At 49.5% G+C, this 17699-nt stretch overlaps 8 protein-coding genes across 8 annotated transcripts; 3 read left to right on the top strand and 5 right to left on the bottom strand.

Moving 5' to 3' along the window:
* Window positions 1-400: 400 nt before the first annotated feature.
* VE01_05033 (uncharacterized protein) lies at window positions 401-3090 on the bottom strand. Its single transcript, XM_018274499.2, has 3 exons — window positions 1789-3090; window positions 1639-1738; window positions 401-1587 (listed from the first exon to the last, which is right to left on the bottom strand). Exons 1-3 carry the CDS (start codon window positions 2808-2810, stop codon window positions 910-912), a joined length of 1800 nt encoding a protein of 599 aa, XP_018131531.1. The 5' UTR covers window positions 2811-3090; the 3' UTR covers window positions 401-909.
* Window positions 3091-3256: 166 nt separating this feature from the next.
* On the bottom strand, window positions 3257-4801 carry VE01_05034 (uncharacterized protein). The gene has a single exon (XM_018274500.2). The coding sequence runs from the start codon at window positions 4189-4191 to the stop codon at window positions 3355-3357; it is 837 nt and encodes a 278-aa protein (XP_018131538.1). The 5' UTR covers window positions 4192-4801; the 3' UTR covers window positions 3257-3354.
* A 42-nt stretch (window positions 4802-4843) lies between these two features.
* On the bottom strand, window positions 4844-8055 carry VE01_05035 (uncharacterized protein). Its single transcript, XM_059463664.1, has 5 exons — window positions 7753-8055; window positions 7328-7595; window positions 6783-7279; window positions 6519-6727; window positions 4844-6465 (listed from the first exon to the last, which is right to left on the bottom strand). Exons 1-5 carry the CDS (start codon window positions 7886-7888, stop codon window positions 5110-5112), a joined length of 2466 nt encoding a protein of 821 aa, XP_059319794.1. The 5' UTR covers window positions 7889-8055; the 3' UTR covers window positions 4844-5109.
* Window positions 8056-8111: 56 nt separating this feature from the next.
* On the top strand, window positions 8112-11880 carry DOA4 (ubiquitin-specific protease doa4). The gene is made up of 2 exons (XM_018274502.2): window positions 8112-10744; window positions 10797-11880. Exons 1-2 carry the CDS (start codon window positions 8423-8425, stop codon window positions 11661-11663), a joined length of 3189 nt encoding a protein of 1062 aa, XP_018131536.1. The 5' UTR covers window positions 8112-8422; the 3' UTR covers window positions 11664-11880.
* A 117-nt stretch (window positions 11881-11997) lies between these two features.
* Window positions 11998-13143, top strand: VE01_05037 (uncharacterized protein). Its single transcript, XM_018274503.2, has one exon. The coding sequence runs from the start codon at window positions 12061-12063 to the stop codon at window positions 12697-12699; it is 639 nt and encodes a 212-aa protein (XP_018131535.1). The 5' UTR covers window positions 11998-12060; the 3' UTR covers window positions 12700-13143.
* Window positions 13041-15594, bottom strand: MAK5 (ATP-dependent RNA helicase). Its single transcript, XM_018274504.2, has 3 exons — window positions 15288-15594; window positions 14048-15235; window positions 13041-13969 (listed from the first exon to the last, which is right to left on the bottom strand). Exons 1-3 carry the CDS (start codon window positions 15546-15548, stop codon window positions 13193-13195), a joined length of 2226 nt encoding a protein of 741 aa, XP_018131530.1. The 5' UTR covers window positions 15549-15594; the 3' UTR covers window positions 13041-13192.
* Window positions 15506-17483, top strand: VE01_05039 (uncharacterized protein). The gene is made up of 2 exons (XM_018274505.2): window positions 15506-15863; window positions 15914-17483. Exons 1-2 carry the CDS (start codon window positions 15761-15763, stop codon window positions 16927-16929), a joined length of 1119 nt encoding a protein of 372 aa, XP_018131529.1. The 5' UTR covers window positions 15506-15760; the 3' UTR covers window positions 16930-17483.
* On the bottom strand, window positions 16901-17607 carry VE01_05040 (uncharacterized protein). Its single transcript, XM_018274506.2, has 2 exons — window positions 17302-17607; window positions 16901-17253 (listed from the first exon to the last, which is right to left on the bottom strand). The coding sequence occupies exons 1-2, from the start codon at window positions 17504-17506 to the stop codon at window positions 16952-16954; spliced, it is 507 nt and encodes a 168-aa protein (XP_018131459.1). The 5' UTR covers window positions 17507-17607; the 3' UTR covers window positions 16901-16951.
* Between the last annotated feature and the right edge of the window lie 92 nt (window positions 17608-17699).

Consider the following 17699-nt stretch of genomic DNA (forward strand, 5'->3'; position numbering starts at 1 on the left):
AGGGTGCTAGATAGGAGTAATAGGAATAAGGGCATATTAGGTTTAGGTGATTAAATTGTAGATGCGGGCAAAGTCGCGTGCGCAGTCAGAACGGGATTTGTACTATAGACTCTATGAGGGGTCTACCCCGCGTCTCCGCAACAGTGACTCCACAGTTGCACTCACGTTACAATAATCACTATAATGGGATCTGTATCCTCTCTGATCAATCCACACGCCCTCGAATCGCCTTCTGTCTTGCTGCATGTTCACAATTACAGCTAATGGTAGAAATCGCGACTGGGTCTTTGCTTAGGAGAGACGCGCCTTCCTTAAAGATAGGTACGACTCCCTGCCTATACAACCCCTAATTGGCACCTTAGCACTTACTACTTTAGGTAATGGTCTGTTAGAAGGTAGGACCGGTTGCTAAAACCCTCTATTACAAGCTTGTGTATGGCAGAGCGGACGGGATGCCCAATTCTCTTGAGTCTATGGTCGTATGTGATGCTACTCAGTTGGTGGACTGTATGTGGCAGCATAGGCCCAGTGACATTCAAACTCAAAACTGTTGATTGGTATTTAGCGCTATGCAAAATCTAACTCCAGCCCATAATACCGCCCCTGAAAACATAAAATCGAACAGAACTATTGGCCCTGCATTTGCTCACGCCTGTCCGTCCCAGCCATGTACCAGAAACGCCTATTCCGACCCTTGCAAATGATATTATGTACGCTGCGTTCGGTGCGGTTCAAAGTCCTCCCACATAGCCTCCAATGGCATTGTAATGCTTCTATACCTTGTTGCGATTTGTATTGAACGTAATGGTCGTTATCAAGAGTGTTGTAATGTTTCACAGTATCTGTTCCTGTGTAGTGCAGTGAACTGTAGGATAATTTCGTGTATTCCTCCATGGATTATCGTGTCAGCTATGGCGATGGAGGCATCGACTCCACAACTGCGCCCATATTGGGGGTAGCTGCCTGAGCTGTAACTCTGTGTCCACCACTTCCATCAAAAATAAATGGTCCCGCATCATTACGGGGAGTCATGGGTCCGTCAGCCCCCGACAAGACATCCGGACTTCGATGTCCTGGGCTTGGCGTTCGTCGATCTCCACTTTCGTCGCTGCCACGTTTTGAACCCGACCGGTTCGATCTTGCAATATCAATCGGGGCGCTCAATCCGGATTGTTCGCTTCTAGCTTCGCTCTCTCTACCCCGGTCGTTGATTTCAAGATTAGCCATGAGTTCTTCCGATGAATAACCACTCGGTGAACTACTCGAAACTGGCTCAACGTGGGTCGTCGGTACTTGACCCAAATTTCGGGGCTCAGGAATGTCCGGGGGAGAAATTGGTTGGGGTACTTCATCCTCCTCTGAAGAAACCTGGCGTTGGCGTGTAGTATCGGCCTCCACATCTACATCTGATGGTTTCAGCTCCTCCCACTCGCCTTCTGTCGGTTCGTCCACGTCCGCGTCGAGGTCAGCAACTGCTCGACAGTTGGGACACACGAAGTGAGGCCAATGCGGGCCATTAATAATTCGCCGGACGCATTTGTAGTGCCACGTGTGCGAGCATGGCGCAACAAAGAGGGATTGGCAGGGCTAGTGTAGGAGTCAGAAATCTGGTAGATTTAACTCGAGACATAAACTTACAGCAACTGCGCCTAAGCAGATGGAACAGTCCTGAGAGGACGTTCCAGTTGTAGACTGTATCTGTTTCGCCATGTTTCGGAGGCGTTGGTGGGATGCAACACTGTTTATATGTTAGCTGTAGTCCTTTGTTCCGCCATGTGTGTGACAAACTTGAAGCTGTTTATTCCGGTCTGCCATGCCCTGTTAACTTCAATGCGAATCTTCACGCATCTGAATATCATTTCCTCGCCGCCCTTGAAATCGATCCCCAACTGAACAATATCCCCATTTTTCACTGGAAACGGCTTGCTCTCCGTGCCTGGAGAGCTCAACCTGACATGGTTCAGGAACGTTCCCGACGAGCTCTTGACGTCTTTTATAAACCATTCACCATCTTGTGCCCAGAACTCACAGTGCCTGCGGCTGACTACCTTGGACTTAAAGCCAACAGGGGCAGCAGTCGACAGATTGGCAGGTTGATTAGGCTGTGTCTCTCGTTCTGAGTACCTCCCCACGCGTATAATCTCCTTCCCTGTTGGCAGTGTGCGGCCCATAGGGCTGAATATCAACGAGGGTCTCGGGGCGCGAGCGTCTTGATGCTGGGAAAACCGTATCGTAGGCTTGCTCTCCGGGCCATGCAAAGGTCCCGACGGAGGCGGGGAGCCGTGAAGATGCGGGTCTGGGCCCCCGTTCATTTGTGAGATATCAGACCCCGCTTCTCGCATTGCGGCGCTGCCAGAGCGTGTCCGCGCCATGGGTGGCTCTTCTTGATTCACTCCCGGTTCGCGGTGAAGTATAGAAGAGGCCACACTTTGGCCGCCTACTGTTGTAGGCCAACCACTTCTTGCAAAGGCCGTATCGGGAGAGATTTGTATTGTAGGTGACTCGACTGTCGTTGTGGGCTGGGTTGAAAGGCCGTCGGAAGTCACAACTGGCGCCAACTGCTCGAAATCGGCAGGATCAAATGAGGCTGAGGGCGGGGAGGGGTTGCTGGTAGCTCGAGTCAACGGCGATTCAGATCTTGTGCCAGGTGATGATGTCGACGGACTGTCTCGTGCGTAGAGGTGGTTATGGGTGTAGTTTCGGAGATAGCTTAGGCCACGAAGACGGCTGGATCGTGAGGGAGATGATGTGGAGGACGGAGAGGTCGTCGTTGCCAGAGTTGAAGATGACGGGGTCGCATGAGTAAACATAGTTGGTACTTGCCAAAACGAGCGGCTCTCCAAAACGTCCACCACCAGGTCTGTCGAAGTGACTTAGGTATAGGCTCAAAAGCGTTCAAACAAACCAAACCAAATCCTACTCTGAACAGAACGGGATACGTTAAATTATGTTCGCGAGGACGACGGCTATGTTGCCAAGTTACCGCCGAACTTTACTAGAACATATGTGCTTTCGGGGAGGTTGGCAGTTGACGCCATGAAGTACTTTTCAATATACTAGTACATACTGTAGTCGCAAGGTCGTTCGTAGTGGCGATTTCGGGATTTGGGAGGGGTGGGACACGCGCAATCTGAATCGTCGAGCTCGGTCATCGGAACGGCCGATAGTACTTCCAGTCGGGGGCTATTATATACGGAGTATACATATAAATTCTCAAGAGATGGCAAAGGCTCACGTAAACATGGAAGAAAATAATGTTCTATTACTCGAGTATTACAAAGGTGCTACCGTGACACGTCTAGAATTAAATACAGGCCTCTCGCCTCTCAATTCGTAACTTGATCAGCCGTCCCTCTAATACTGTCCTGGTGTTCCTGCGACCCCGGAAGCCTGCTCCTGTTGGCCATATAAACCCTGCTCCTTTGCATAATCCGCTTTCCCCGTCCGACTATAGCCATAGCCTCCCGTCCCTCCTGGATTTGCCTCATTCATATACGTATTCGCCGGCTTCGCGCTCATCGGAAACACCGGTGGCTCATATGGCGGGTTCATATCGCGTCCTGCATTCGCGTCTTTCTTGTTATTCCCAAGCTTCCAGAACTTCCACTTCACCGGCGCTGACCCAGCCGTGTAGTTGTTCGCTGGGGATGGCCCGAATCGCTTCTCACGCTTGTGGTGCTTCCATAGCAGGATCTCGGCGAATGCGCTGAGCAGGAAGAAGCCAATCGCGACAATCGACACAGCGAAGGCGACCTTCTCCAGCCGGCAAACGGACCCGAGCTCCGGGAGGGCTGTGACGCCGCCCTTGCCGCCGGGAGGCTTGCTGTTGGCGTCACCGTTGCCGAAGGGTGTCACTACTTGCCCAGTGCAGCTCGTGACGCCATGTCGTGTCTCCCAGGCGATGTAGGCGAAGGCACCAACGAAGGCGATGTCAAGGATGACAGCGAGGAAGGCGAACCAGCGGAAGCCGCCGAGGAACCACAGGAAGACGAGCGAGGCACCTGTGTAGACCACGCAAGCACCAGAGATGCCCTCGACGGAGCGCAGGTAGCCAGAGATAGGTAGGGAGTGGTTGGAGAGTGTTGCGAGGTAGTAGGAGTATATCCCAAGGACGATGGCCGAGGCGCAGAATTGCACTGCACGGATGACCCACTGGACGCTTTTGAGGGCGATGCCGGACTTGAAACCCATAGTTGGGGGTGGTGTGAGGAGGTGAGTCGATGTGGTCGTAATGAGGATTTAAGAGGTATTTGTTCAGGCGATGATGCAACGATAATGGTAATTGACGACTGATAGATATTTTGTGCACATGCGTTTTGTTTAATCATGCAAGGGCTTCGTTGGCAAGAGTGATGGTGGAGTGCAAAAGGGTTTATTAAAAAGATGCTCCTTCCCTCTCATGTAAGGAATAGAGTAAGAGCATCTTTGCCATTCACCCCACATCCCGTAGATGTTGCGCAAGCGTGTGTCGTTATGGACATCAGTCGACATCATAACCACTTAAATGGAGTCAACCCCACTAGAACTACATATCTCTCCTCCACCAACCTGACTAGTACCTGGTTGCGTATCGTCCTCCACATCTCGGCGAGAACTTACCACCCCGATCAGGTCGCCCCATCCTTTCGGCGAACCATATAGCGGAGCGCTCTTGGGTTCGCCGCATCGTTCGTTGTTTAGAGTGTTGCTAGTGCAAGTCTAGTAGGAACTGGTGGGTAAATTGGTGGTTCTAGGGGGCTTTTCAAGGATGATATCATACTTCGCCAGATCGCTGCCGATCGAGATCGATAGAACCGCGTCAGCCAGTCGATCTGAGACCCCCACATGGCGATCATTCATGTGACAATTTTTATGTGGCTGCCTATAACTGCACGAACCAGCTGTGCATACTCGTCCAATACGTTCTACGTGGAAATTTGAAATGTAATGGGCGTGCCAATGAGTTTAGTTGCTGCTCGTCTGAGTATATGTTTATATTTAACTCCGTGCAACAGATTCGAAATTAGAATATTATGTCTGCCAAGGCTACGAAATATGTTTGGGCGTCTTCCGCCTAGTACGACCTCGAAAAGATAGTGATTCCAAATATACCCAGGTGCACCAGGGGAATCACCTCTTCAGTTGGGCAATCAGTCGCTCTACTTCTGTGGCATCGCCTGGCCTACTCGCCTTTCCACGCAGGTCCTCCAATATCTTCAAGTCTTTCGTCTTAAACGCTTCTTCTGCTGCCTGCTTAATCATACCACACTTTGTCCACATCTCAATACGTTCTGCGCTAGTTATCCCCGTGCACTTTGGGATAAAAACAGATGCCAACTTCGGATTGCCAGCCGACAATAGAGAGTTGAAGAATGGTGTCCATCCAATTGGTGATTTTCGAGTGCTCGAGAGGGTCTCGATTTCCGACCATGCACGGGAAGCGATATGTGCACGCAGCCTTATCCACCAGAAAGTCTTCTCGCCCAGTTTAAATTCAGCTTGCACTTTCTTTGCGCGGCTGGAATAACCGGATCGTAGCAGTCTAAACACGGTCTCGTTAACTGATAGCCCCGTATAAGTCTCTTCAAGATCGCGGTCGAATGCCTCCTGCATCTTCAAAAGGGTCTGTGCCTCTTGTATCGACTTGAGATCGAATACCGTGTCCTTGGAGTCACTCAGCAACTTGCCAGCCAGGGTAAGCTTATCAATAGCCCCTCGTGCGTCACGCTGAGCGAGAGCATCGTGAACAAAGACGTGTGCGCCATCAGTCCGACGGTCATCTTGATAGTACAGGTCCTTTAGTAGTTCCATGTCGTCTCCTTTTGCAGAGCTCTCAATCAACGCCGTTGCTATTGGCCGAGAACTGATGACACGGAAGAAAGAAGCTAGTGGCAGCTTATTCTTAAGCTGGAGAAGGACAAAGAATATCAGGTCCGAATCACCGCTTTCGATCGCCTTGTCGAGTGCGATTTCGTCTTCTTCCATGCTGAGAAGAAGAGGGACCTGTTTGCCAGCGCGTGGCTCGTAATTTAGTAATTCTGTGGCAAGACGGCCCCGGCCTTCATCATAGGCAGCGCGTGCGATCTCCTCAAACGAAATGCCGCGCTTGTTGGCCAGCTTCTCTACAATGAGGCGGCAGATGGTAGCTTCGTCTTCGGAGGATACGCGGACTTTTTGGCTCGCCCAATGCACGTAGATACGGTCGGTGGGGAGACGAAGGTACGACGATATACGTAACGCTAGAAGATACTCTCGGCGATTGATGAGTCGCTCAATAAGTTTCTCCGGCGTGAGGCGGAGGAACTGTTCATAGGATAATGGAAGCCCCACCGAGTAGAATCGTACAGCGTTAAGGACCCGGAGGATCTCGCACATTTCGACGAATTCATCGGAGTTGTAAATATCAACGACCGATTTTCCAAACGATGCAGCCCGTAAAAGCTGCTTTTGCCAGTGAATGCTAAATTCATGCCCAGAAGCTTTAACCTGTAAAATGCGTTAGCCAACAACGGAATGGATGGCCAGTTCAGGCTCCTTACGCATGCATCGACAGCCTCTACAAGGTTGGGCTTAATGAGTTGTATATTGTCGTCTGCTTTTGGTGATTCGTTTTCTAATTGTTGGACGGCGTCGAGTAAGATTGACGCGGGGGATACAGTTCCAAATCGGAAAACCTCGTCTGTAACTTCAGGTACTTTCTGGAGGAAGTCGCATACATCGTTTGTTATCAAACGAACACCATCGTGGTCTGGATATATTAGTTAGGCGTCGTCACAAAATTCGGAGTATGGGATTATAAATACCGGCTATTGCGTGAACACGGCCGTCGTAAAAAAACTTTGCAGCTGAGCCGTTTGGCCCTATTAGATGGACTTCATCTTCCCAAGCAATAACCACAGCATCATTTCCACACCACAGAAGATCCACTGGGAGTGTCTTTGCCTTCGAGTCATGCTCACTCAATCGGTTTTGGAAATCGCTGGTGATAACGTATGCCTTACCGCTTTCTGTGTATAAGGCTGCAAACTTTCCGTTTGGTGATACGCTTATATGGATAAATGGACCAATATCAAGCATTCGATCTTCAGATTCAGTGGCATCCACCACATATATCGTTTCGCCTATAGCCAGTAAAACTTCTACTGAGCGAGATAGCGTATATGCCGGTGGTACCAGGGTCCAAGAGTGGACGACCCCGTCCGGTGGTACGGCCAAGAGTTTCGGCCGTGGCTCCTCATAACGAGAGACGGAAATTAGATGATTGTTTGATAGAAGAGCCACGAACCCGGTGGAGTAGAAACTTCTTGAGCTTTAGCCTTCGTCAACGCCACCTAATCGACACACTTACCGGCAAGCAACTACACCAAATTCTTCCGCCCCGTGACCCAACGAGAACTGAGAGAAGTCGCCTTGCAGGTTGTAGTAACAGCGAACTGTTCCATCCTGGGTAACTACTAATAGTTTCTCATCCTCCGACCACCCGAGGCCTTTGATTGAGCCTTTGTCCCAGTTGATGCGCCTAATGAGCTTTCCGGAACAACTATACACATCAATGCTTGATTTGGAACCTTGACTACCACGGAAAGTATGTAATTTTGTCTCATCACGGTATAGAGCTGTGATAATTGTTAGTGTATGGTGAAAGACGCGCGGCTGTCCAAACTGCAGGCGAGCAGCCCAAGGACGCTGAAGTGGTCTTGACAATAAAGGGCCAAATAGAACCAGCCGTATGGAGGCAAATGCCCTAAAACTGAGCAGTTGAAAATAACATACCTATAGCTCCGCCATAGGGGGCTCCTGTCACAATGTGATTCTCAAGCTCAAGGTCCTGGTCGAACACTTCCGTGTAGAGTTGGACCTTCCGATAGTACCTTTCCCCCAACTTTTCCCAATCTGCAGTGGGATTCATCCTTGCAACATCAGCCTCATTCTGTACATTAACAAATCAATGATTGTATATAGTCGATGTAGCATCCAATCGCCCCGGATGTCTACGCATGTGTAAGGAAGGATGATGAATTCACGTGCCGTGTGAGTGGTACCTGGTTGTCTTTGCCCAGGCGCTTATTCCAGGATCCACCCTTTTTCCGCGCGGCTGTGCGGCCGCTCACCACCGATGCCAACCACGATGGTGGCGCAACGCGAATTCCACCGCTGGAACTCGTCATCAGAAACGCGTATATGCAAATCCTTGATATTCCAAGGCCCTACTTCATAGTCGATATCTCCAATACAGGCAGTTTTCACCAAAAGTCTGAACCTCAGCAGCACGCAACATAGAAACCACTCGGACACTGGAGCCTCATTGTTTCAGTCATCACGAAGGGTCCAAGTGAAATCGCTCAGTCTTGCCTACATACCAACTGTGGCCGCAGGTTTGCTGCAACCCAGACAAGGTGCAATATGCGCCGAGGTCTTTTAGATTAATGAAGTTGGATTGGAAATGAGCACGGGTGCAATCCTGGGCCGTTCATCAAACAGGCCGTTGTCTATGTATGGCGCCGGGCAAACTCCTCAAGGGGGAGGGTCGGATGCGAATGGCCACGGCACAGCTGGCGACAATGGAAAGAAGTTACCTGCGCGAGTGTTCCAACATATCGATGACCTTCTAAAGGCGAAGCCCGAAGTCAATGTACACGCCCCAATACGACGACTTGTCCTCGATGCCGAATCATACTCTAAACAAGCCGATACTCACATCGACTTTCGCCGACCAGATCTGGCCTTGCAGGACTACATAAAGGCCTCGATTATTGCCATCGACATTATACCGAGGCACAAAGAATATCCCGATTTGAAGGCAGACCGTGGCGAGCTCCATCGTCTCTATAGTGCACTGCAGAAAAGGATATATTCCCAGTATACCCGCTTCGAAGAGGTCAAGGTGGTAATTAAAAAAAACAATGCCGAAAGTGGTATTCGACCTGGGTCCGTGAATGTAGTTTCAAATGGGATCGCTCGTGAAGATGCGCATTCACGGGAGCCTCCCGTTGTTCCCAAAAATGACGCCCAAGCCGTGAAACGCCCATCCGGCGGAGACAATAAGAGCCCTGCGCGTACAAAACCCGCGGTTCATCCCAAACCAAATGCCTTGCTCGGAAAGGCAATCGGCAATCACCAACGGTCGCAAAGCGAGCAAATCAAGCGAGCCCCGAATCTTCATAACGAAGACCTCGAGAGCCGCTTTGCTAGATTGCGCGCGGTTGATACGCAGAGCCAAGATCAACGATCAAAGGCATACCCAACACGACCGTTTGTGAAGACAGGCGCAGAGGGCTTTGATGGGCGGTCAGCAGTACAGTCAAGCAAGTCTCTGGACAGACCGTCTGGACCTCGCGATATGCCGAAGGCTTCGTCGGGGCCACCCCGACCTTCAAAGTTGGCTATGGATGTTCTGATTCCCGATATGCCTAGACCGCCGGATGCTATCTACAGCCCTGACCGTACGAGTCTCGATGCACGAAGTTTTCCACCCCCCAGGATTGCCCCAAGGCCAAGCTTGAGTGAACCACGCAAGCCTGCCACTGCACCAACAACGAGCCTTTCAACCCGCACAACCCCTAGTGTGTCCACTGATACGCTTCCTAATGGTCAGAAATCATCCTCCCCAAGGCCGCCTTTGGACCGTAAATTGTTTAATTCGACCACTGTGGTAGCGGATGATCTTGTCAATTATATGAAGCAATGTCGAATACTATTTGTCGACATTCGCTCACGTTCAGCATTCGACAGCGGCCATATCATGTCACAGTCTATTCTGTGCATTGAACCTATCGCTTTGGTAGAGGATATGTCGGCAAGCCAATTGGAAGAAAGGCTCGTTGTTTCGCCTGACAATGAAGCAGATTTGTTTCGAAAGCGTCAGGACTATGACTTCGTTGTATATTATGACCAGTCATCGTCTTCAAACCTCTACGCTGACGAAACGAGCAATGTGGAAGAGATCCCATTACGAGACTTCAGCAAAGCTATTTTCGAATATGATTACAATAAAAAGTTAAAATGTCCACCTAAGCTATTGGTGGGTGGGTTAGATTCATGGGTGCAATTAATGGGACCTGGCGCTTTGGCTACTTCGGACACTTTACAAGCTGTCACACCTCCAATTCCTCACCATGATTCACCTATGCGGGCTACATCAACTTCTTTAAGTTTAGAAAAGCAGTATCAATCAAGGCCACTTACACAAGATGAAGAATCGAAGTGGCAGAAAAAACTCATGGAACCGTCAGATGACTTTGCCGGTCGTTTCCCAGATATCGATACCTTCGAAAATACGGCCAGAGCTTCCCAAAACAAAAGTATTGTCGAAAACAGCATGACTGACTATTCATATGTTGATGCGCATGAGGCTGAGCTTAATTCTTTGGAATTCAGGGAACCAGCACGTCCTGCCCTCGCCTTGTCCAAACGAAGCTATCATGGTGTCTCGGAGAGTGTCTCATCTTCTGTTTCCGCTCCCCAAAAATCCAGTTGGGGATTGTCTGAGGTTGATTCTATCTCTCCTTCAGTTTCAGCAAGCGGCAGAACTGGCCTTGATAATTTCGGTAACACTTGTTACATGAATTCTATCTTGCAAGCCTTCAGTGCGACTCCATGGTTTGTAACATATCTTCTAGACGGCTCGATAGACAAGGCTGGGGCACCTCCTCGGAAAAAGGGGGAAGTAAGTGACCCACCACAGTTGATGGTCAGAAACCTTGCCTTCTTGATACGACATCTCTGGAGCGGTCAATATAACTTTGTAAAACCTCAGACACTCAGGGTACGTTTGTCCTTTACATTCTCGTTCTCTGTTTAATTCTAACCTTCGATAGAATTATATATATAGAATTTGCAACCGTGGGCATTCGAATTCCAGGGTTCTTTTCGGCGGCCCGAACCAACAAGATGCCCAAGAGTTTCTTGACTTCCTTCTAAATATAATTGAAGATGAAACGAATCCTGGACGAGATAGGCCCGAACCTGCGGCCTTAACAACGGCTCAGGAGCAGCAAATAAGAAACGAAGGCCATGCAGCAGAAATTAAGTTTCATCGGCTAAGATATGCGGCTGCACACCAATCGCCGATCACTGACAAACTCCTCCTTTGCACGATGAAGATTTTCAAATGCCAAGAATGTGGCTGGAAGACAACTAACCACAGTGACAACTCTCCATACCTGAACGTCAGCATCCCAGACGGACGAGAGTCGAAATTGTCAGATTTGCTGAGCCGAAGGTTTAGCAAGGAAGGGAAAGTGAAGGAGGTTTATGATGATGTGAAATGCGACAAATGTTTCGCCATTCATGGCCGCAAGACACGAAGGTCGGTGACGGAAGTGATTACTAGGCTTCCGGATACCCTTATTCTCGTTCTTGTCCGCCATACGGCGGATATTCGGAGGAACAATGCGCTTGTCACGTTCCCTCTGGATGACCTGGATATGGACGACTACTATTACGACGTCCCAGATGCCGGCAGAGACAGGCTTGGCAAGAGATCTGCCACACATTACCGTTGTTATGCCGTGGTGCAACATTTGGGTGACAATTTGCACTCTGGTCATTATATTACTTTGGTCAGAGATCGAGAGCGCACGAGCCAATGGTGGGAATTCAGCGATCGAAGAATTCGTACTATTGATGCCGCATTAACCCAAACCAGTAATTCATATATCATGTTTTACCAGCGCGTCGAATAGTCGAAGCCCTTATTAGAGGAGGGCTTGTGTGTAGACGAGGATTATTGAATATTAGGGTTCATTTTGCATGCATTTATATAGCCGGGCGGAAACCAGCGATAGCATATGACGAGAGCAGGCGTTGATTGACAGTTAATGAGATACCAATGCAATGATTAAAACAGAACTATAATTAAATTAGAGGCTATTATGTACTATTATAATTCACTGTTCGGAGTTTATAATATATTTGGTTTGTGAATAGGATGAGAATGCAATTATGATGCAAATTAATGTTTCCTGGATATTACGTTTAATCGCGGTAAAAATTAATTACCTCCGCTCTCACTGTTTTTATTGTTTACTACCACATATCCTCGGCCACTATCACCAACCACATTTTAGTATCTCTCCAACGATGCCAGGAAAGGCCAGTACCTCCAGCAGCACCCCCAAAAACTGGCCCCCTCACATCCCCTACCTCAAAACACCAGCCTATTCCCGCACCCTTAGCCCCATCCAACTCAAAGCCCTCCGCACACGAACGTCAACAGCTCAAGACACACCTCAAACCGTTCCAGGACCATCTCCTCTCGTGCGCATTACACCAATATCCAATCCATCACATCCCGCAAATGGACAGAGCGGGTTGTTTGCAGCGAAAGATCTTCCCCCAGGCTCCTTCATCCTGCCCTATATTGGGGAAGTTCACGGCCAGGGAGCGGCGCACGAGGCGAGCGACTATGACCTGAGTCTTGATCGAGATACCGAACTGGCAGTGGACGCGGCGCGAAGTGGGAATGAGGCCAGGTTTGTGAATGACTACCGTGGGGTGCCGGGTGTAGTAAAGCCCAATGCGGAGTTTCGAGAAGGGTGGGGCGGGAAGGAGCGAGCGATGGGGGTTTGGGTATTACCGGCTGGGAAAGCGGGCAAAGGGAAGGGGATTAAGAAGGGAGAGGAAATTTTGGTGAGCTATGGGAGAGGATTTTGGGGCGCGAGGAAGGAGGTTGATGAAGGAGATGGTGGAGGCGACCAGGTGGCTGGGCAGGTGGATTGACGCTCATGATCGAGATATAATCCACCCAAACGATCATGTCGTTGCTTGATTTGAACAAAGTGGGCGTCCATGGAGCTGCATTCTAAGCAAAGCATTGATATCGGTTCTTGCTAGGGCAAACCCACCAGGTGTTGCCGTTCTCAGAACCCTCCCTCAACGAGTTCACGGTCTGCTATCACAAACAGGTCCCACAGGAGTTACTGTTTCCGGAGTAGATTCGATCAAACTGGATTACAAATCCGGATCACCAGTATGTCCCAGCCCTACGGCATAGCAACTGAAGGGCGACTCAGCCGTCAGCAACGCCTGGGACAAAGTGAAAGGACCAGGGCAATAGAATGAGGAGAGAAATGCAAAAGGAACTGGGAGACTGGGAGAATATTATTTGTCAATCGAGGAATTGTCTTTGCATGAAATTGATTCAAGCCTGCGCCTTTCGAAGGCACTAATGCTTTTACAAAACTGATGGAATATCGTGTGCGACCATGTTAATCTAGTCCATGCCCTCCACGCTTCCTAGCCATTGCCCGCCACCCTTGAGTAATGCATTCACATCCACGCCCGTCAAATACCTCTCACTGACCCCGACATTAACCCTCTGTGACAGCAGCGACGACAGTTCTGCCTTCGCTCTTCCCATCTCATCCTTAGTCATTCCTCTCGCTTCCTTCTCTTTCCTTGCCCGCCCTCCAACCTTGCCCTTCCTCTCAAAATCTTCACTATCGTAGTCCACACCCAATTCCTCTGCCGCCTTGCGAGCCCATTCATCTCCTCTTTCTCCCTTAGACTTCGCAATTCCTGCGTCTGCAATTTTCTTTGCGAGCACCACACGTGGCCGTAACAGGGCCGCGACGCGCCTGTCAATGTCAAGTGTGCGGATTACACCAACCTTCCCTGCGAGGCGGCGTAACGACTGCGCCTCCTCGGGTGCGCAAAGCATAATACTCGTTCCCTGTGCTCCAGCACGCGCTGTGCGACCAGAACGATGGACGTACATGTCCGCAGCACGGGGTAGATGGTAGTGGATGACCAATTCGACGGCTGGAAGATCGAGTCCGCGTGCGGCGACATCGGTGGCGACAAGGAGAGAGGAAAATCGCTCAATAGACCGGAGACGAGCCTTCTGGGGCATGTTTGAATGTAAGGTGACGGGGGAATAGTTGAGGTTGGCTAGGAGCGGGGTGAGGCGTTGGGCGGTGTGGATGGAGTTTGTGAAGATGATGGTTTTGAGGTTGGGGTGGTGAAGGAGGAGAGTATAGAGGTATAGGTCCTGAAATGTAGAGTCAGTATGGTAAATTTTTGGGTATATGATGCTAGGCAGTAATGAGGCTTGAGGATTGATACATACCTTTTCGGTGGCACCACATTCAATAACGCCCTCCTTGAGGCCCTCTGCCATGGCTGACGTAGCCACGTCGATAAATTTCGGCTCTCCCTTGAATTTCAGCTTCTTCATCAGGTACTCCATCCCGTTATCCCCAAGCCTGCCCTTTCCTGATAGCTTTTGTTGCAGTCCTTTCTCCAGTGTTGCGGAAAAGACGAGGGTTTGCCTTGTAATGACATGCTCTTCTTCATCGTCCGCGTCGTGGCGGTCCAACTTCGAGATAATCTCTTCAGCCTCTTTGAAATGTCCCTCCGTTAACAATCTATCTGCCTCATCGACAACGAGGAATTTCAATGTTTTAAGAGATTTGGAGAGCTCAATGCCTGAGCTCAAGACTTCCCACAACCGACCGGGCGTGCCGATGATGATGTCGGCCCTTGCCAGCTGTCTTTGCTGTTTCTGAATGGCCAATCCTCCGGTTACTGTGGCTATGAACGGCGCATCGGACAATCCTTTACAAAGCTTCGTAAGATGATCGGTCAACTGATGTGCCAGTTCCCTAGTTGGCGACAGGATCAAAGCCGTTGCACTTTTCTGAGTCTTCTTTTCTGTTACCGTTTCATCCTCCCGGCCTTCATTATCCTGGAGCCATCTCTCGATAATTGGAATACCAAAGGCCAACGTCTTACCAGAACCCGTAGAGGCCTTCCCGATAACATCGTTCCCAGCTAGTACCTCCGGAATAGCCTCCTGTTGGATCGGCGTTGGTGTCGTGAAACCAATCTTTGCCAGGGCCGAAAGCATCGCCGGAGAAAGGTTCAGCTCTGCCCATTCAGTCATATCTTCATCTTCGGCTTCGTCTTGAAGAGCTGCGAACACGTTGGGTGCTGATTGTTGTTTCTCTGGTAGCTTCTTGTCCTTCGATTTCGCCATAGAATCCTTGGCTTTCGCTGCTAATTTTGCGGCCTTCTCTTTCTTGGACTCTTTCTTGGACTTTGCAACATTGGTATCATCCGTTTTTGGGGTTTCCGGCTTGGCTTGTTGTTTGCTGTCCGTCTTCGCTGATTTCGGCGTATTCGAATCGGCCCTTGCTCCCTTCGCCTTGGCCTTTGCATCCTTTGGTTTTGTCTTTACGGCATCATCCGCGGGCGCATCTGCCATATCATCATCAAATCCTTCAAACTCGGTCTCGTCAATTGGGGTTTTTGTAACCTAAAATGTTAGCTTAACCATATAACGGCTTGGGTAGTCTCTAAAGGCTCACAAATTTGACTTGATTTCCGTCTCTGATAACCTCAACATTGTCCACCTCATCCAGTCCAAAGAAACCCTCGGCATCCTCGAACATATCGGGCATTTCAACTTCGTTCCATGGCAAAGCATCCAATGCGACAGGTACCTTCCTCACATCTGAACCAGCTCCTGCGGGCGCATAAGAGCTTGAAGTTTCAACCTTTTGCCGCTTCTTCGACCTCTGACTTGTAGTCGGCACAGGCCTGTCTCTCTTTGGCTTTTGAGGAGCCATATTTAGAGAGTTGTAGTGCGATAATATCGCTGGCGGTCAATGTCCCTCAAGGTAAAGATAATTTTTGGCGGCGATAAGCATTTTCCGGAGGTTTTCACAAATCGCGGGGATATAATTCGCCGAGTATCTCAGCCTCGCAAGATTCTGACAAGGCTCTCTCACCCCACGTACGAGGAGCCCACTCACCACTCCAGACACAATATTTCTCAACCATGGGGAAATCTTCTAAAGACAAACGCGACGCCTATTACCGGCTAGCAAAAGAGCAAGGCTGGAGAGCAAGGAGTGCATTTAAGCTGCTCCAGCTGGACGAAGGTATACCATTCCTCACACACAAATTGAACGTCATCTAACCAGGTATCTAGAATTCGACCTATTCCAAGATGTCACCCGAGTTGTCGACTTGTGCGCCGCTCCTGGAAGTTGGAGTCAAGTATTGTCTCGAGTATTAATTAAAGGAGAGAAGTTTGGGCGGTCAGCATGGGAGGACAAACAAGAAACGGCTCGCCAGACATCTCTACAACAATCAAAATCCGAGTCGATTCCGCTCGATTCAAGTACGGACTCAGCGAAGGCAGTGGTACAAGAGCCAACAGAGCCAACAAAAGCAGATTCGGCCCCGCAGCCGCCTAAAGATATCAAAATTGTCGCAATCGACCTCCAACCCATGGCCGCCCTCCAAGGCATTATTACCTTACGTGCCGACATCACTCACCCCGCCACGGTCCCGCTCTTACTCGAAAATCTTGGATCTGCTAAGGCCGATCTTGTACTGAGCGATGGAGCGCCGGATGTTACAGGTCTCCACGATCTTGACATATACGTCCAATCGCAACTCCTTTTTGCAGCATTGAATCTTGCTCTGTGTGTTCTTCGCCCGGGAGGTAAATTCGTGGCCAAGATTTTTAGAGGACGGGATGTTGATTTGCTGTATGCACAACTAAAACTATTCTTTGAGACAGTCGTTGTTGCAAAGCCAAGGTCAAGCAGAGCAAGTAGTGTTGAGGCCTTTGTTGTGTGTTTGAACTTTCAACCTCCAGAAGGGTATCATGCGAGTTTGTCGGAACCTCTGAATGTTGAACAGCTCGAAACAATGGTTAACGCAAAGAGTAGCACAAAGGAAACTCTTATAAATTCCAGCAGTTCCACTGAAACACGGGCGGATGGTGTCGTCGAAGTTGAAACCAACAGCGACCCTGATCGGTGGATAGCACCCTTCCTGGCATGTGGAGATCTATCATCCTTCGACGCTGATGCAACATATCATCTGCCAAAAGATCGAGTAACGCTCGACCCAGTTCAGCCACCGACAGCACCACCTTATAAACGAGCGTTGGAGAGGAGAAAGGAAGCTGGTGGAGCGTATGGGAAAACTACTTGAAAGATCTAATACAAAACAACATTCAAACCGGCATCGCAGAGCCCCTTCCCTGCTTGTTTAAGATTGCAAAACCATTCTCGCCCTGCTTGAATTGAGACATTCCCATCTTTGCATAAAACGCCTCTCCCTCTTTCAGGTTTGCCATCAGCATCACTCGTCTCAGATGCGGCCAAGAAGCGAACTCCTCGTTGACACATTCCACCAGCCACGATCCTAGACCCTTCCCCTGATGTTCCTCAAGAACATATACATCTGTCAGGTATGCAAATGTGACCTCGTCTGTAATTACACGAGCAAAACCAATCTGAGGAGGATCGCTGCGACCTGACGAACAATCAGCTAGTGTTACATTACTCAGTCTAAAGAACTTACCAGCAAGTTCTGAGGATGATTCTGGTAGTGCATAAACTCCAAAACAAAGAGACTTGCTTAACATCTTCTTCAAATATTCAGGCTCCATGCCCCTGGCCCAATATATAGCATCAGATTCGAACGCTGCATTGACAGCCTCAGGTTGGATAAGCTCCGGCGAAGTGGAAATCATATAGTTCTCCCGGTACCAGGTTCCTTTAGCCATGATTCTTTCTTTGTAACAGATCGATCTTCTGCAAACTTTGCTTATTTTATTCTTTTTTAGGAATTAACGATTTACTTTCTGTAACTTCCCGTCGAACCGTCGCACCACGTTTAAGTTGGAGCCATTCTCACCGCCGGCTCTACCCCGCCAACCCCTCTGTATTCTGCCCCACTTCACCGCTCGACCCGCGCTA

This window comes from Pseudogymnoascus verrucosus (assembly GCF_001662655.1).
Source record: "Pseudogymnoascus verrucosus strain UAMH 10579 unplaced genomic scaffold scaffold_15, whole genome shotgun sequence".
In the NCBI taxonomy this organism is placed as follows: Eukaryota; Fungi; Ascomycota; class Leotiomycetes; order Thelebolales; family Thelebolaceae; genus Pseudogymnoascus; species Pseudogymnoascus verrucosus.

Excerpts from the sequence above, each read along its gene's own strand:
- VE01_05033 (XM_018274499.2), bottom strand. The coding sequence starts at position 2,810 with ATGTTTACTCATGCGACCCCGTCATCTTCAACTCTGGCAACGACGACC. Across the intron at positions 1,739-1,788 it reads ACCGGAATAAACAGCTTCAA|TGTTGCATCCCACCAACGCC; the intron begins GTTTGTCACACA and ends ACATATAAACAG. Across the intron at positions 1,588-1,638 it reads TCTGCTTAGGCGCAGTTGCT|CCCTGCCAATCCCTCTTTGT; the intron begins GTAAGTTTATGT and ends CTCCTACACTAG.
- VE01_05034 (XM_018274500.2), bottom strand. The coding sequence starts at position 4,191 with ATGGGTTTCAAGTCCGGCATCGCCCTCAAAAGCGTCCAGTGGGTCATC.
- VE01_05035 (XM_059463664.1), bottom strand. The coding sequence starts at position 7,888 with ATGAATCCCACTGCAGATTGGGAAAAGTTGGGGGAAAGGTACTATCGG. Across the intron at positions 7,596-7,752 it reads CCCCTATGGCGGAGCTATAG|CTCTATACCGTGATGAGACA; the intron begins GTATGTTATTTT and ends CAATTATCACAG. Across the intron at positions 7,280-7,327 it reads TTTGGTGTAGTTGCTTGCCG|TTTCTACTCCACCGGGTTCG; the intron begins GTAAGTGTGTCG and ends AAGCTCAAGAAG.
- DOA4 (XM_018274502.2), top strand. The coding sequence starts at position 8,423 with ATGAGCACGGGTGCAATCCTGGGCCGTTCATCAAACAGGCCGTTGTCT. Across the intron at positions 10,745-10,796 it reads TAAAACCTCAGACACTCAGG|AATTATATATATAGAATTTG; the intron begins GTACGTTTGTCC and ends AACCTTCGATAG.
- VE01_05037 (XM_018274503.2), top strand. The coding sequence starts at position 12,061 with ATGCCAGGAAAGGCCAGTACCTCCAGCAGCACCCCCAAAAACTGGCCC.
- MAK5 (XM_018274504.2), bottom strand. The coding sequence starts at position 15,548 with ATGGCTCCTCAAAAGCCAAAGAGAGACAGGCCTGTGCCGACTACAAGT. Across the intron at positions 15,236-15,287 it reads ACGGAAATCAAGTCAAATTT|GTTACAAAAACCCCAATTGA; the intron begins GTGAGCCTTTAG and ends CTAACATTTTAG. Across the intron at positions 13,970-14,047 it reads AATGTGGTGCCACCGAAAAG|GACCTATACCTCTATACTCT; the intron begins GTATGTATCAAT and ends TCTACATTTCAG.
- VE01_05039 (XM_018274505.2), top strand. The coding sequence starts at position 15,761 with ATGGGGAAATCTTCTAAAGACAAACGCGACGCCTATTACCGGCTAGCA. Across the intron at positions 15,864-15,913 it reads GCTGCTCCAGCTGGACGAAG|AATTCGACCTATTCCAAGAT; the intron begins GTATACCATTCC and ends CCAGGTATCTAG.
- VE01_05040 (XM_018274506.2), bottom strand. The coding sequence starts at position 17,506 with ATGGCTAAAGGAACCTGGTACCGGGAGAACTATATGATTTCCACTTCG. Across the intron at positions 17,254-17,301 it reads ATCATCCTCAGAACTTGCTG|GTCGCAGCGATCCTCCTCAG; the intron begins GTAAGTTCTTTA and ends ATTGTTCGTCAG.